Below are 15,502 nucleotides of genomic sequence, written 5' to 3' on the forward strand. Positions count from 1 at the left end.
AAGATGAAGAAGTCGAGGTTCACAGAAGTCAAGTCACTTGTCCAAGGTCACAGAGCAAGGAAGTTAAACCCAAGCCTGCCTCACTCCAGAGCCCACATTCAGTGTTCTCTTTCCAGGCTGAGAAGCCCCAGGCCTGTCAATATTCATTCATTTAACAAATTTCTTACTTGCTGATTACCTGGTATATGTCAGGTACTATTCTAGATGCTGGGGATACCCTAGTGAACAAGAAAACAGGTCCCTGCCCTTACGGAACTGATATTTTGGTTGGAGGAGAGAGGCCCTAGGCTAGTAAACAAATGGGTAGATCATGTAATTTCAGGCGGTGGCAAGTAAATGACCACCCACTGAACAGACAAGGAACAGCTTGAGCTGAGAGGACAGGCTTCAGCCAAGACTCCGATCCAGGACATTGAGTCACAAACGTTTATTGAGCACTGGGATAAGTCCTGAGGATACCACGTTGAGCCAAAACAGATGTATCCCTTTCTCTCTGCAACACATATGTTCCCTCCCAGTTGTACTGGGCCAGGCGAATTGGCCTGCACTGTCTCTGTTCCTTGTGTTTCTGGTGGAATCTATTCCTGGCTCCCTGGGGCCAGGGCCGCGTCCTGGCTTCTCTCCTTGGCAGAGCTGGAAGTCCCTGGGAATCGGGGCCTCTGGAAGGGCAGGGTGTCCTATGTTTATGTCTGTCTCAGCTCCCCTGAGGAGGAAAGGCCCACGTGTCACTGCTTTAGCAGACTCCTGGGCCAGGGGCTTGGCTGCGGAGGGTGTGGACACCAGCTGGGCCTATCTTTGGAGTCTCAAGAATGCTGGCCACAGGGCCGTGGTCGTGCCCTCAGCTCTCCAGGCCACCGCCTTTGGGCTGCCCCGCCCTGCCTGGTCGGGTGACTCAGGCAGAAATCAGAGTGGGGAGGAGGCCCCAGAGCTGGGCTATTTATGGCCACCCTCCGGGGCCCCCAGGATCCCACCCCCATGCTGGGACAGGCTGATTGGTTTGTGAAATCCAGGCCCCATTTCGGGCACCAGCTGGTGTGCTGTCCATTTATAGTGTGTTCCTGTGGGAAAGGAGGAGGACCCAGTTCAGAGATGTCCTCGGTGAGCAGGGGCTCTAGCGGTTTCTCTGGCTGCAAAGTTGACAGATGTTCATTTACTGAACGCATAGCATAGGAGATCTCTGCTGGATTTGGGGGACACAGAAATGAGTCAGACAAGGCCCCTGCCCTCACAGTGCTCCCAGTCTGGTGAGGGACACAGACCTTCACACAGACATGTAGGGGAGTGGGGTCCAGGGGACTGCAGAAGTGACGCGTGTGATGGATCCAGATGGGGCATCTGGGGACGCTTCCTAAAGGGGTGATGTCTGGGCTGACCCCGGACCTCCTGGGCTGGGGCACCTTCTTCCTGCTGAATGAACCTGTCCTGCCCTGGCATTTATTTCTCCATTCATGGAACACTGACTCTGGGTTCAAATCAAGCCCAGTTTCTGTCCTCTAGGAACTCCCATTTTGGTGGGAGAGAGAGCCCTAACACACAAAATCACAACAGAGTTTTAAGAAGTGTGGGCAGGGCCGGCCCCATGGCTTAGCGGTTAAATGCGCGTGCTCCGCTACTGGTGGCCTGGGTTCGGATCCCGGATGCGCATTGACGCACCGCTTCTCCGGCCATGCTGAGGCTGCATCCCATATACAGCAACTAGAAGGATGTGCAACTATGAAAAATAAATACATAAAAAAATAAAGGACTATTCTGGGCCTTTGGGGGAAAAAAAAAAAAAAAAAGAAGTGCGGGCAGGGGAGGCTGATAGATAAGAAACTCACATTTCTTAAGTCCTTAACATGTGTCACATGTTTTACATCATCTCATTTAACTCTAACATCTCTCTAAGGTAGACATTGTTATTCCTCTTTTATTGACTAGCAGATTGTGGCCCAGAGAGGTGAATTACCTTGTTCATGGTCACACAGCTAGGCAGACAGTGCTGGAGCTGGAATTTAAATCCAAGAGTGCCTGTCTCCAAACCATGTGCTAAGAGCATTCTGTGCAGAGGGAACTGCGTTTTCAAAGGTGTGCAAGTTTGGAAGCTCATACAGCTCCTGAGAGCTCTGAGGAGTGTGACTGGACTAGAGGATGGTGTTAGGGATGTGGCAGGAGGTGAAGCCAGAGAGGCAGGCATGGCCCAGGTCCTGGAGAGTCTTGAAGTTGAGAGAAGGGGGCAGGGGAGCCAGGGCATGGGGAGTAGGGGAGAGGATGGCCAGTCATAGCAGGGAGATGGAGCAGTTGCACCACAGGGCGGCTGTGTTAGTCAGGATGCTTTTATCTACAAGTAACAAGAACCCCATTCAAAGAGGTTTAAGCATTGAAGAAAATGTGTTTTCTTCTGGAATACCTTGAGGCAGCATGGCTCTAGGGTAGATTAATTTAGGGCCTCACCATCCTCAATGTGTGGTCCCCAACCCTTGTGGTCAAAAAGTGACTATCATTGCTCTAGGACCAACTCCTCTCTCAGCAACTTCTAAACGCTGGAGGAGGGGAAGGGAAGGGATTATACTTTCTCTCCCATCTCATTGGCCAGAATTGTATCATCTGCCCCTTTCTAAACCAATCACAAGCAAGAGGGATGGAATGATTGTGATTAGCTTTGACCAATCAAGATCCTCCCCCTGGGCTGGGAAGAAGGCAAGCCTGTAGAGCTCGGGGTTCTGTTTGCAAGGAGAAAGGGAAGAAATGGTTTGGCTGTCAGGTAGACTGTGATTGGTCTCACCTCCATTGCCCCTTGAGACATACTTCAATAGTCAGTCGGGGGGTAAGTCATTGCTGTAATGAGGAGGATGAGACATTTTAGTTCTGGTTCCCAAACTTCGGGCCTAGGCTTAGTTCTTTCAAAAAAACCTGCCCCGTGGTGTAGTGGTTAAGTTTGGCACGCTCCACTTCGGTGGCCCGAGTTTGCGGGTTCGGATCCCGGGCATGGACCTACACCTCTCGTCCGTCGTGCTGTGGCGGCGTCCCACATACAAAATGGAGGAAGATTGGCATAGACGTTAGCTCAGGGCAAATCTTCCTCAAGCAAAAAGAGAAAGATTGGGGGCTGCCCCAGTGGCTTAGCAGTCAAGTGCATGTACTCCGCTTCGTCAGCCTAGGGTTCCCAGGTTCGGATCCCGGGCAAGCACCGATGCACCGCTTGTCAAGCCATGGTGTGGTGGCGTCCCATATAAAGTAGAGGAAGATGCGCATAGAAGGTAGCCCAGGGCCAATCTTCTGCAGCAAAAAAAAAGAGGAGGATTGGCATCGGATGTTAGCTCAGGCCTAATCTTCCTCAACAACAACAACAACAACAACAACAAAACAATAAAACCTGCCCTTGTTTTCAACATAACTTCTCTTCCAACTCCAGTGGGGTTTGTAACTCCCTCTCACTTTCACCCTGTTTGCCTTGGATCCTATCTGAGCCTCAGGGGCAGTCTCCTGTGACAGAAATAGCTTCTTATCTGGATCTTCCAGGGAGCTGGGCCAGGAACTGCTTCCTCACCCCTTCTTGGCCATCCACTCACAGGCAGGGACTGCTGGCTGGTCTTTGACTGCAAATGTCAGATGGCTAGCAAGCCAGGTGGCCATGGGGGCAGGAGTGGCTGAGGGGAGAGGAAAGGAGGCTCAAGGGCTAGCAGGCATAGGCACCCTTCAATAGGGCAGCAGAGGGGACAGCCTGGCTGCGGGAAGAGAGACCAGTGCTTGGCCAAGTCTTTTGACCACCTCGACGTACGCACGGTTTTCCTAGTAGCTCATTTTAGAGATGAGGAGACTGGGAGACTGTTCATCAGAATTGGGAACAGTCCAGATGCCAGGGCAGATGTGGCAGACGCTGTTGGTTGCCTGACTGCCAATCATTTCCCCTCCTTCCTTGCTAACAAAAGCCTGCTTTTACTGGGAAGAAATATGCTCAGCCCCAGAGGCTGACTTGTGATCGGTCTAACCCGTGACTGTTCCCTGTTACTAATGACTGTAGTAGAAGTGGGCATGCAGGCCTGTCAGGCCAATGAGATATGAGACTTCATGGAAATGTTTACCTCTCTGATAAGAGGGAGGTGTGAGGAGACAACCCTTTTTCTGTTGTCTCCTCTCTTGCTGCTTTGGGTTTTGTCATGTAAGGAATGATTGGCTTGAGCTGTGGCAGCCATCTTGTGGTCATGAGGGGAAGACCAAGAGAGTGGCAGAGAGGCCTACTCTGAATCTAGTGTCATTGAGCCACTGAACCAGTCCCGAAATTGCCTTCCTCTAGACTTCTTGTTGTGTAAAATCATAAATATCTGTATTGCTTAAGGCACTATTATCATACATTCTATTATTTGCAGCCAAACTCATCTATTGATATAGCAAGAATGACCAAAATGTTTTATTACCAATTAGCCTTAATTGCTTGATAATGGCTGCCATAGAACACTGTGATTGATTAATGATGTCTACCATGAACAGGGATAAAGAAATGGTAGCACAAGTGTCATATGTTTACCATCCCAGTCCTAGGGCCGCTCCAATACCTGGCACATAATAGGTGCTCAAGAAAACTGACTTGTCTCTGAATCTCTGTACTCCCACCAAGCTCTTCCCACATCAAACCTGTTATCATGTTGCCTTGCGCTTCTAGCTACCATTGTTAGTGAGATCTTCCTTTTCTAGAAAGACATGGGATCTAGACCCCAATCAGGTCTCTGTTGGTTGTAAATATCATAATTTCTGTTGAGATGGCAGTCCGACTTTCTAAAGGACAAGTATTAGAAACTGGAATATTAGCAGGTGCCTGGCGGCCTTCCCTCTATCTCTCAACATGTATCTCCACTAATCTTATCTCTCTACAGGTAGCTTTTTCCTTTTCTCTGTTCCCATAGCAGATGGTGGTTTCCTTCATAGTGTTCAAGTTTGTTCACACCCCTAGTCTAGAGTCTCCAAGTCTCAATTTGGGTAGCCTAGTGTGGGTCAGATGTTTACCCCCAGTCTAGCTAGCATGCCAGGAAGGCAGGATCACATATCAGAACATGACTTTATAGGTCAGTTGGGCAGGGAAGTAGGTCTGGGCTGTTATTCTAGAACTCTGCTGTCCAATGTGCTCACCGTGAGCTCCATGTGACTATATGAATTTAGTTTTAAATTAAATAAAATTAAATAAAAATTAAAAATTAAGTTCCTCATTTGTATTAGCCACATTTCAAGTGCTCAATATGGAGCCAGCCCTATGGCATAGCGGTTAAGTGTGCGTGCTCTGCTGCTGGTGGCCCAGGTTCAGATCCCAGGCTCACACCCATGCACCGCTTGTCAGGCCATGCTGTGGCGGCGTCCCACATAAAATGGAGGAAGATGGGCACGGATGTTAGCTCAAGGCCAGTCTTCCTCAGCAAAAAAGAGGAAGATTGGCATGGATGTTAGCTCAGGGCTGATCTTCCTCACAAAAAAAAAAAAAAAACTAAAAAAAAAATCAAGTGCTCCATAGCCACGTGTGGCTAGTGGCTACTGTATTGGACAGGGTATATGTAGGATATTTACATAATCTCAGAAAGTTCCGTTAGACAATGCTATTCAAGAAGATGTCTACTATACTCACTTAGTAATGATTAGTCAGAGCTAAGAGGGACCCTAGTTACCTATATTGGTTAGGATACAAGCTATGATGCTATAATAAGAAATCCATAAAATATTGTGGTTTAAATATAATAGAAGCTCCTTGCTTTTTTTTTTGTTTTTCTTTTTTGTGAGGAAGACTGGCTCTGAGCTAACATCCATTGCCAATCCTCCTCTTTTTGCTGAGGAAGATTAGCTCTGAGCTAACATCTGTGCCCATCTTCCTCTATTTTGTATACTGGATGCTGCCACAGCATGGCTTGACGAGTGGTGCATAGGTCCACACCCAGGATCCGAACCTACAAACCCTGGGCCACTGAAGTGGAGCGCACGAATTTAACCACTACACCACTGGGCTGGCCCTGCTCCTTGCTTTCTTAAGTAACGGTCTAAGTCTGACATGGCATCTCCAAAGTGTCAGCATCCATTTATTTCTGTTTTGTTGCTCAGCGTTCCTTACAGTGTGGCTCATGTCCTCATGGTCAAGATGGTGCCCCACCGGTCTGTGTTCTGGGCAACTCAACCCTCTCAGGGGAAAAGAGGGAGAAAGGAAGGGTATGCCCCTTTCTTTGATGGGCGGAACTTGGTAGCTGCATACATCCCTTCTGCTCTCATCCTATTGGCCAGACTTGGTCACACGGGCACTTATAGCTGCAAGGGAGCCTGGAAAATGAAGTCTTAAGCTGGGAGGCTATCACTGTATTGGAGGATAATTAGCAGCTTCTGCCACACGGCTGTCTCATTCAAGCCCTCCTTTTTGCAGATGAGAAGACTGAGGAGATGGGGCTAACAATGGGACAGTGGCAGAGTAGTCACATCTGCTGACTCCCATCTCAGTGCTCTTTTGCTGCCGTGCTGCAGCCGTTGTCCATTCCCTCTAAGCAGCCATCCCAAAGGTCTAAACACTTCTACTTACCTAGTTAGAACTTAGTTACATAGCCATACCTAGCTGCAAAGGAGGATGGGAAATGTAGTCTTTCTTCTGGGTGGCCATGTGTCTAGTGAGAGAAACCCAGGGAAAAGTGAGAGAATGGGTGTTGGCATGCATCCAGTATTTTCTACCACATTGCCCTGTCAGAGACTTTAGCATAGAGGAGGATAGTGATATTGGACATAAATTAAACTCTTAATGAATTAGTGACAACTGTGATGTGTGCTTCATGGGAGCCCATGTCAGTGGTAACTGCTGACCTGTCCCCTGACCAGTCAAGTACATGAAGGAGGTCTCACCATATTTCAAGAACTCTGCCGGCGGGACCTCGGTTGGCTGGGACTCGCCTCCTGCCTCACCCCTTCAGCGGCAGCCTTCCTCCCCTGGCCCCCAACCCCGGGACCTCAGCGATGCCAAACACGTGTCCTTGAAGATGGCGTATGTCTCGAGGAGGTGCACCCCCACTGACCCGGAGCCCAGGTAAGCCTGGGGTAGGAGGCAACTCAGAGAGACACGCCCTGGTGTTAGGTGGGGGGGCCAAAGGAAAGATACCCCTGTGTTGTAAGCGACAAGTGTAATGCCTGAACATAGTAGGTGCTTCAGATGTGTTTGTCGAATGGATGCGAGGGTGAAGTTATGGGGATGATGGTGTGCTTTGCTTCTCTCTTCTTTCTCTGGGCAGTTCACATCTGAGGAGGAACCTGGTCTGTGGAGGAGCCCTGGATTCCAGTCCTGGTTCTCCTTGAGCTAGTCCCTGTTCCTCACTACCCTAGATTCCCCGTTGTCATACAAGGTTGTTGGACTCAGTGATCTTCTCAAGTTTCTTCCAACTCTGCTGAGGTTCTGAGATGTCTGGTAACATTCCTGTCAATGCCATGGAAGGTTACCATCCCTCACATCTGAGCAGCCCTTAACAGTTCATTGATGATAAGATTGATACCAGCCAACATTATTGAGTGTTTACCGTGCACAATTTTACTTAACTCTCACAACGACCCTATGAGCAAAGTCCTATTATTTCACCCCCATTTTATAGATGAGGACAGAGAAAGGAAGTAACCTGCCCAAGATCACACAACCAGGAAGGGATGGAACTTGCCTCATTCCAGGTAGCCCTCTCTGCGTTAGAAGCTGCAGGTGCCTGAGTGATGGTGGTGGTTGAATGGAGCATATATTGATCAAGTGGGATGTCAGTACTGGGGGCGGTGTATAAACGGCATGGGCATAAAAGGCTTGTGCTGTGGGTCCAGGTTACAGCCTAGGTTCAATGCCAGGCAAATGCCCAACGTTGGCTGGATGGCTGATTAATGTCCAGCATCCAAATCTCCTGGCCCTGCTTGATGCCCCACTCCCACCCTGCTCCCCTGAGTCCAGAACTGGTGATTCACAGGTCACTTACAGGTGCTCCACTGAAGGGACCTTTTGTGTTGAGTGAAGAGAGGTGGTATTAATCCTTCCTGAGACTCCTTAGAGAGTCTTCCTGAGGATCTTAGGTTAACTATGGTTCCCAGCCTGATCTCAGACATCACTCAAAGTGTGGGTGTACATGCTTCTATGTGTGTGCACAGGTTGATGGCATGTAAATGCAAGTGTTTATGTGAACATTTCCATGGGTTTGGGTGTAGATTTGTGCATATGTGTTTATGTTAATATTTGTATGTGTATATGCATGTATGTGTGTGCATACATGTATGCATGTGTGCACACATGTGTGACTACATGTGTAACTTGACTATAACTGGGGTTGTATTCAAGGTCAAGGAGAGGAGAAATAAACTGGGAATATAACTGGGGAACTTGGGTTCCATATTAGCACAATATCCCAGTCAAAGGGACATAGTCCAAAATATAATGAAAAATATTTCAAACTTTTACTTAGTGTTAGGATTACATTGGGCTGCAAGTATCAGAAACCCCAACAAGCAGAGGCTTAAATAAATAAGGGGTTTATTTTCCCACGTGTTTAAAAAGAAGTCCAGGTGTCAGCTGTTTAGGCTGCTATAGCTGCTCAAGGATGCCCTCAAGGAATCAGGCTTCCAGCTTCTTCCTTTCCCATCTTTATTGTAGATTTTCTGTTTCTTGGAGGCAGGATGGTGGCTATACCATTGGAAGCATTGTGTCCATATTCTAGACGGGAAGAAGGCAAAAGGCAAAGGAAGTTTTCTCTTGGTGTATTGTTCTATTGCGTAGCAAACCATCCTAAAATTTAGTGGCTTAGAAGTTAGCAGTTGATTATTTCTCACAATTCTATAACCTGGGCTGGCTCAGCCGGCCAGTTCTTCTGCTCTATGTGATACCTGCTGGTGCTGGAAGTCCAAGATGGCTGCTTCACCCACGTGTCAGCTGGGGTGGTAGGAACAGCTAGGGGCTGGCTAAGCGTTCCTCTTTCCATATGGCCTTTAACGTGGCTAGCTTGTTCTTCCTCTCAGTGTAGTTGCTTTCCGGGTAGTTGGATTTCATGGTGGCTTGAAAATGCCAGAATGTCACTTCTGCCACATTTTGTTTGTCAAACCAAGTCACAAGGAGAAGAGAAATAAACGTCACATGGCCAGCCCTAGCTGCAAGGGAGGCTGAGGACTCGTGTATTTTGCTTTCTGGCTCTGTAGTAGAGGAAGGCAAAGGCGAAGGCGGTTGGGGTGGGTGTCATGTGAGCCATCATCCAGTTTCTGCCCCACTTCATCTGTTACAGAAATGCCAAAGGGGAGTGAATCTTTAATACCCCACAAGACCTTTTAAAATGCTCTCCCTGTCACTACTCCTCTTTGTACCTCCCTGAAACCCTTTCCCTGCACTTGTCCAGATGGCTTTTTGTCCCCCTCCCTTCTGCCTGCTTCATTCCTCCAGCTCTTTTTATGGAGACCGACTTGGCCTATCAAGCCTCTTCAGTCTCTGTGGTTTTTCCCCTTAATTAGTACATTACTTTGGTTGTGTGCTACAAAGGAGAACCTGGGGGTTGGCCCAGCAAGCCAATTCTTCTCCTTAGAAACCAGGAGAAAAGGGCAAGATCGTGAATCCTCACACAGTGATAATTTTGGCCCCCATCACACGTATTTGAGTGTGTGTGTATATGCCTGTGTGAGTATGTGTCTCTTATCCCCAGACCCCAGGAGACCCCAACAGCTGTGGTTGGAGCCCCAGCTGTATGTCGCTCCTGATTCTTTCATGGACACCCCTCGTGATATCTTCTGTTTAGTGGTAGATGGGGTTTCTTGGGCCAGATTTCAGGGTTGGGCAAAGGCAGTCCAGTGGCTAGGCCCTCCCCTCCACCCCATCTGTGCTTACAGGTATCTGGAGATCTGTTCGGCAGATGGCCAAGACACCCTCTTCCTGAGGGCCAAGGATGAGGCTAGCGCGAGGTCGTGGGCAAGTGCCATCCAAGCCCAGATCAGTGCACTGATGCCCCGAGTCAAGGACGAGTTGCAGGCGCTGCTGGCAGCTACCGGCACAGCTGGGGACCAGGACATCAAGCAGATGGGTTGGCTGACTGAGCAGGTACCTGGTGGGCCTGGGGCTTGTCCTTCCTTCTCATCCCCTCCTCTGGAGCTGACCCCATTCCCGTCGGCCCTCACTGTCTCACCCCACTCTGGCTCCCTGACCTCTCTCCTCCCCAGTCCTCCTCACTGGTGTCTTGCCCTCTACAGCTGCCCAGTGGGGGCACAGCACCCACCCTGGCCCTGCTGACCGAAAAGGAGCTCCTCCTCTACTGCTCTCTCCCCCAGACCCGTGAGGCCCTGAGCCGTCCAGCCCGGACTGCCCCACTCATCGCCACCAGGTATCCGTGGGTAGGCAAGGGTGTGTGTCTCACCCAGAGCTTGGGGGGGAGATACTCTAGATAGGCTTCAGAAGCTGGAGACTCCAGCCCCATTCTGCCCTGAGTTATGCCCCAGGTGGCCTAAAACAAATCTCTACCCTGACTGGGCCTCGGTTTCCTCATCTGTAAAATGAAGGCTTGGAACAGAAGGATGTGAGGTCCCAGCAGTCACTCCTTCATTGACACCTACTCTGCTCGACCTGGTGCTTCATGGTTCCGGGGACAGAGAGCTGACCCCAACAGTCTGCCTTCAGAGAGCACCCAGTCTGGTTGGGGAGACAGACCGAGGAACAGCCTTCACAATGCAGAGTTGTAGGAGCCACTTAACTCTGCCTGGCTTGGTGGGGGAAGGCTTCAGGCAGGAGGAGATGTTTGAGCTGACCTGTGTCAGATGAGTAGCAGTTTGCTGTTTGAGCAAGGGTGGAGGAACATCTCACATAGAGAATAACGCAGTCCAGGGTACAGAGGCGTGAAGGGCTATGGCATGTTCCTGGAGCGGTGAGAGTGCTGTGACCAGCATGCAGAGTCTATGCAGGAAGTGGGGAGAAATGACACAGGGAGTGGGCAGGGCCTGATCTTGTGGAGCTTCTGTTGCCTGGTGAAGGAACACTACCTTTATCTTAAGAGTTGTGACAGAGTGCAAGGGTTTTAGCCTGGGAGAGAGGTGACTTGGGTTTACAAAAGAACTTTTTAAAAGAAAAAGTGTTTTAAAAGAATCCTGGTGGCTGCCACGTGGAAAATGCCCCAGAGGAGGCAGGATGGAAGCTGGGAGGCTGCTGCAGTCAGGCAGGAGAGGTGGTGGTGGCTGGGGAGGGGGAGGTGGGTGGAGGCAGCAGATGGAGGAGAAAGGCCGCATTTGCATTGGAAAACACATGGGTGGTAAAATTAGCTGGGCTTAGAATTTGCCAGATGGGGAGGGTGAGGGAGGTGTCCCGGATGAGCCGATGAACGGGAGGTTTGGAGCTTGTGTCTGGGCAGGCAGTGGGACTAGGGGTGGGAGGAGGCCACAGCAAGATGCTGAGTTGGGTTCAGTGTGTGGGGGACAGATAGGGAGCTTGGCTGAGAAGCTTGGGGACTATGTGTCTGTAGCTCAGGGCTGGAAAGTAGGGGACTGGGTATCAGCAGCAGCTCCAAGGGGGAACTGAGGCTACAAGAGAGAGTGTGTGGAGTGAGGAGCAAAGAGAGCTAAGGGCCAGATCTCGGAGGTCTGCTGCCCAGAGAGGAGCAGTGAGCTGCTCAAGGTTACACAGCAGGTGGGAGTCAAGCTGCAGGGTCTAGGCCCTTGTGGCTCATGTCTCCTCACTCCAGGCTGGGCTCTGGCCCATGTGTCAGGAGCCTGCTGGCTACTAAGGGTAAGCAGGTCATGGATTGCCCACCTAATCCAGTGACTCATTAATTCAGGCCACAAGGGTTTATTGAGCACCTACTGTATGCCAGTTGTTTTAGTTGCTGGGAATATAGTGGTGAACAAATTAGACAAAAATTTGTACCCTAGATGATATTCTAGTGAAAAAGACAATCAAAAACCAACTGAAACAAATAAAAAATAAGTATAATTTCTGGTACCATGATGAAAAGTCAGGCTAGTGAGTGACAGGGGTGCTGTTTTAGACAGGGAGGTCAGGAAAGGCCTCTCAGAGGAGATGACATTTGAGCAGAGATCTGAAGGAAGTGAGAGAATGAGCAATGCAGATAATCAGGGAAGAGTGTACTTGGCAGAGGGAACAGCATGTGCAAAGGTACTGAGGCAGGAGTGTGCTTGGTGTGTTTGAAGACACCAGTATGGCTGGAGCCAAGGGAGCAAGGGGGAGGGTGGCAGGAGATGGTCTCCTGTGAGTCCATCAGCGCCTGTCTCCCCCCATTAGGTGGTGAAAGAGTCACAGAGTCCCTACCCAGGTTACTCCTCTCTTGGCCCAGACCTATTTCCCTGTTGCCTGAGGCCTCATGCTTAGCCCTCTGCCCTCCCACCCCCAGGCTGGTGCATTCAGGCCCCTCCAAGGGCTCGGTGCCTTACGATGCAGAGCTCTCCTTTGCCCTGCGCACGGGCACACGCCATGGTGTGGACACTCACCTGTTCAGCGTGGAGTCACCACAGGAGCTGGCTGCCTGGACCCGCCAGCTGGTGGACGGCTGTCATCGGGCCGCTGAGGGTGTGCAGGAGGTGTCTACAGGTGGGCTGGGTGGATCTGGGAGTGCCTCTCCGATAATGGGCCTCTAATCCCCAGGGGCATTCAAGCTTCCTTCTTGAGGATGCTTTAGGAGGGGGATAGAAAGTTGGGTTTGGGGTCTCCGAGGGCCCTCTGGTTTGGATGTGCAGGTGTCCTGGAAGGTAGGTAGGGAGGGAGACTCTTTTCCTTGGGTTTTCTTGCTCTGGCTTTGTGATTCTGCTGGTGAGAGGTGGCTCTTGGGATAGGGTGGCCAGAAAAAATTCAAGACACCCACTTAAATTTGAATTTCAGATAAACAAAAAATACTTTTTTAGTATTAGTATGTTCAAATTATCCATTGTTTATCTGAAATTCACATTTAAGTGGGCAATTGTACAGGTCTCTAAGATCTCCAAAAGCCGTGCTTGGTGGGTTTGCTGATGCCTCTACAGGGAGTCGGCCACCTGTCCATGGCAGAGTTTAAGCTCCCCTTTTCCACTTTTGGTGCTGCTGGAAGTGGGCCTAGAAGTGGGGTGTAGGTTCTTTGTGGGCCCATCTTTCTGTTTTTTAGGGTGGGAGTGACTCTGTGCAGGGTAGATGTACAGATGGCATAACAGACAGTGAGCCTCCCATCCCTGGTGGTATTCAAGCCCCACTTCTGGAGCTGCCAGTGGGGGTTGGAGGTGGGGCTTGAGGTCTCTGAGGTGCCGGCTGTGCCCATGCCCATGCCCACGCCCCCTCCCTGTGCCCACGTGCCCTCCCTGCAGCCTGCACGTGGAATGGCCGTCCCTGCAGCCTCTCGGTGCACATCGACAAGGGCTTCACACTGTGGGCTGCTGAGCCAGGTGCAGCTCGAGCTGTGCTGCTTCGACAGCCCTTCGAGAAGCTGCAGATGTCCTCAGACGATGGTGCCAGTCTCCTTTTCCTGGACTTCGGGGGCGCTGAAGGAGAGATTGTGAGTGGAGGGGGCCGGGGGCTATGCTCGCCTGGAGGCCAGGCTGGACGGGGCTCCTGACCCTTCTCTCCATCCACCCCACAGCAGCTGGACCTGCATTCGTGCCCCAAAACCATGGTCTTCATCATCCACTCCTTCCTCTCCGCCAAAGTCACCCGCCTGGGGCTCTTGGCCTAGAGACCTCCGGATGCATTAGCCCTGAAGAGGGCGTGTCCACCACATGGCGTGACCTGGCCCTCCGTTGACTACCTGCTCACTGCTGCGCTGAGGGAAGGGAGAGGAAAGGAACAAAGATGCAGAGACCCAGCCCCTGAGGGAAGCTGGGATAATCTTGGGAACCGGGACCCAGACTCAGCACACAGTGGATCCTGCCTGTGATGGGGTAGCCTCTCTGCTGCCCCCCACACCCCCCACCAGTGCCTTTCACAGAGAGATATTTTGTGTACACAGAGCCATTCCGAGCCTGGGACCTGCCCCTGTGGGGATCTTGACCCCAGCCAACAACTGCCGGGCCTGCGAGAGGCCCCTAAGCCACCACCAGAGGCCCCATCTGACGCTGGAGCTCCCTGGGGTCTGAGGCAAGAGAAAGAGGAGGAGCCTTTCTGTTCCCTTCGCCCCTCAGCTCCCCACCTTGGGGCGTCTGGTTTTCCTTTTCATCCTCTCTCCTCCTTACTCTTGGGTAAATAAACAGCCTGTGAGCATGTAGGCAGCCTGGCCCCGTGTCTGTGGGTTGTGCCTTGGTGCTTGGGTCCTGTGGTAGCCCGGTAGTCCCAAGAGGACCAGACCCAGGATGGGGGCCCCTTTCCCTGGAGAAGAGCAGGCCTTTAACCACAGGGCCCAAAGGAGGATTTATTGATGATCTATTATTGCACGACAAATTACCCCCAAATTTAGCAGCTTAAAAAACCAACATTTATCATCTTTCAAGTTCTGTGGATTAGGAATTTGAGAGGGGCTGAGCTGAGTTGTTCTCGTCTCAGGGTCTTTCATGAGGTTGCAATCAGGATGTCGGCTAGGGCTGTGCTCATCTGAAGGCTTGACTGGGGCTGGAGGATCTGTTCCAATGTTGCTCACTCATGGCTGCTGGCAGGAAGCCCCAGTTCTTTACCACCTGGGCCTAACCGTAGGGCTGCTTGAGTATGCTCATGACAAGGCAGCTGGCTTCCCCCAGAGTGCATGACACAGAAGAGAGAACCAAGAGGAATCCACAATGTCTCTTATGACCCAGTCTTGGATGTCACATATTGTCACTTCTGCTTTATTCTGTTCATCAGAAGTGAGTCATTAAGCCCAGCCCACACTCAAGGGGAGGGGAATTAGGCTCCACCTCTTGAGGAGAGGAATCTCTGAGAATTTGTGCATCATAGACAGCCTAAGGCCCCTTTCCTGCAGAAGGGAGGCCACTTGGAGCGTGCTTCATGGAACATTCTTTGGAAGCTGTACCGTGCTGGCTGGGTGTGAGTTTGCCATGTTCATAACTCTCTACTTGCTTGTGTTGTCCAGAAAATCACAGCGACAACAGTGATGGTAGCTTACATTTAGAGAGTGCTTGCTCTCCGCCAGGCACTGTGCATACACTTCCTCATTGGAGCCTCACCACACAGCTGTGTGGTAGGCATGATGATCTCCATTTCACAGGTAAGGAAACTGGGGCTCAGAGGGGGAGAGTGACTTGCCCAAAGACGCAGCTGTGAAATGTCTGAGCTTAGATTCAAACCAGGTCTTTCTGACTTCAGAGCCCCTGCTCACCTTAGATACTTTCTGGCCCTGCACTATCCATTAGAGATATAATGTGAGCCACGTATGTAATCACAAATTTTCTAGTAGCCACATTAGAGAAAGTAAAAAAAAAAAATAGATGAAAATAATTTCAATAATATATTTTATTTAACCCAATACATCCAAAATATTATCACTTCAACACATAATATAAAAATTTATTGAAATGTTTTACATTCTCTTTTTCCTACTAAGTCTTTGAAATCTGGTGTGTATTTTACATCTACAGCACGTCTCTATTCAGATGCCAAATTTTCATTGGAAATATT

At 50.3% G+C, this 15,502-nt stretch overlaps 1 protein-coding gene across 3 annotated transcripts in view; it reads left to right on the forward strand.

Annotated features, from left to right (window-relative positions):
• SNTA1 (syntrophin alpha 1) overlaps positions 1-14,168 on the forward strand; it is a 55,641-nt gene extending 41,473 nt beyond the window's left edge. For all 3 annotated transcript variants that reach the window (XM_087445401.1, XM_087445402.1, XM_004442463.3), the window contains 6 exons: positions 6,817-7,021; positions 9,826-10,033; positions 10,183-10,313; positions 12,327-12,523; positions 13,267-13,454; positions 13,539-14,168. In XM_087445401.1, the coding sequence (XP_087301527.1) occupies positions 6,817-7,021; positions 9,826-10,033; positions 10,183-10,313; positions 12,327-12,523; positions 13,267-13,454; positions 13,539-13,631 (1,022 nt within the window). In that variant the 3' untranslated portion in view covers positions 13,632-14,168. The remainder of the gene's footprint in view (positions 1-6,816; positions 7,022-9,825; positions 10,034-10,182; positions 10,314-12,326; positions 12,524-13,266; positions 13,455-13,538) is intronic.
• The last annotated feature ends 1,334 nt before the right edge of the window (positions 14,169-15,502 follow it).

This window comes from Ceratotherium simum, chromosome 21 (genome assembly GCF_057802395.1).
Source record: "Ceratotherium simum simum isolate JZ-2026a chromosome 21, ASM5780239v1, whole genome shotgun sequence".
NCBI lineage: Eukaryota > Metazoa > Chordata > Mammalia > Perissodactyla > Rhinocerotidae > Ceratotherium > Ceratotherium simum.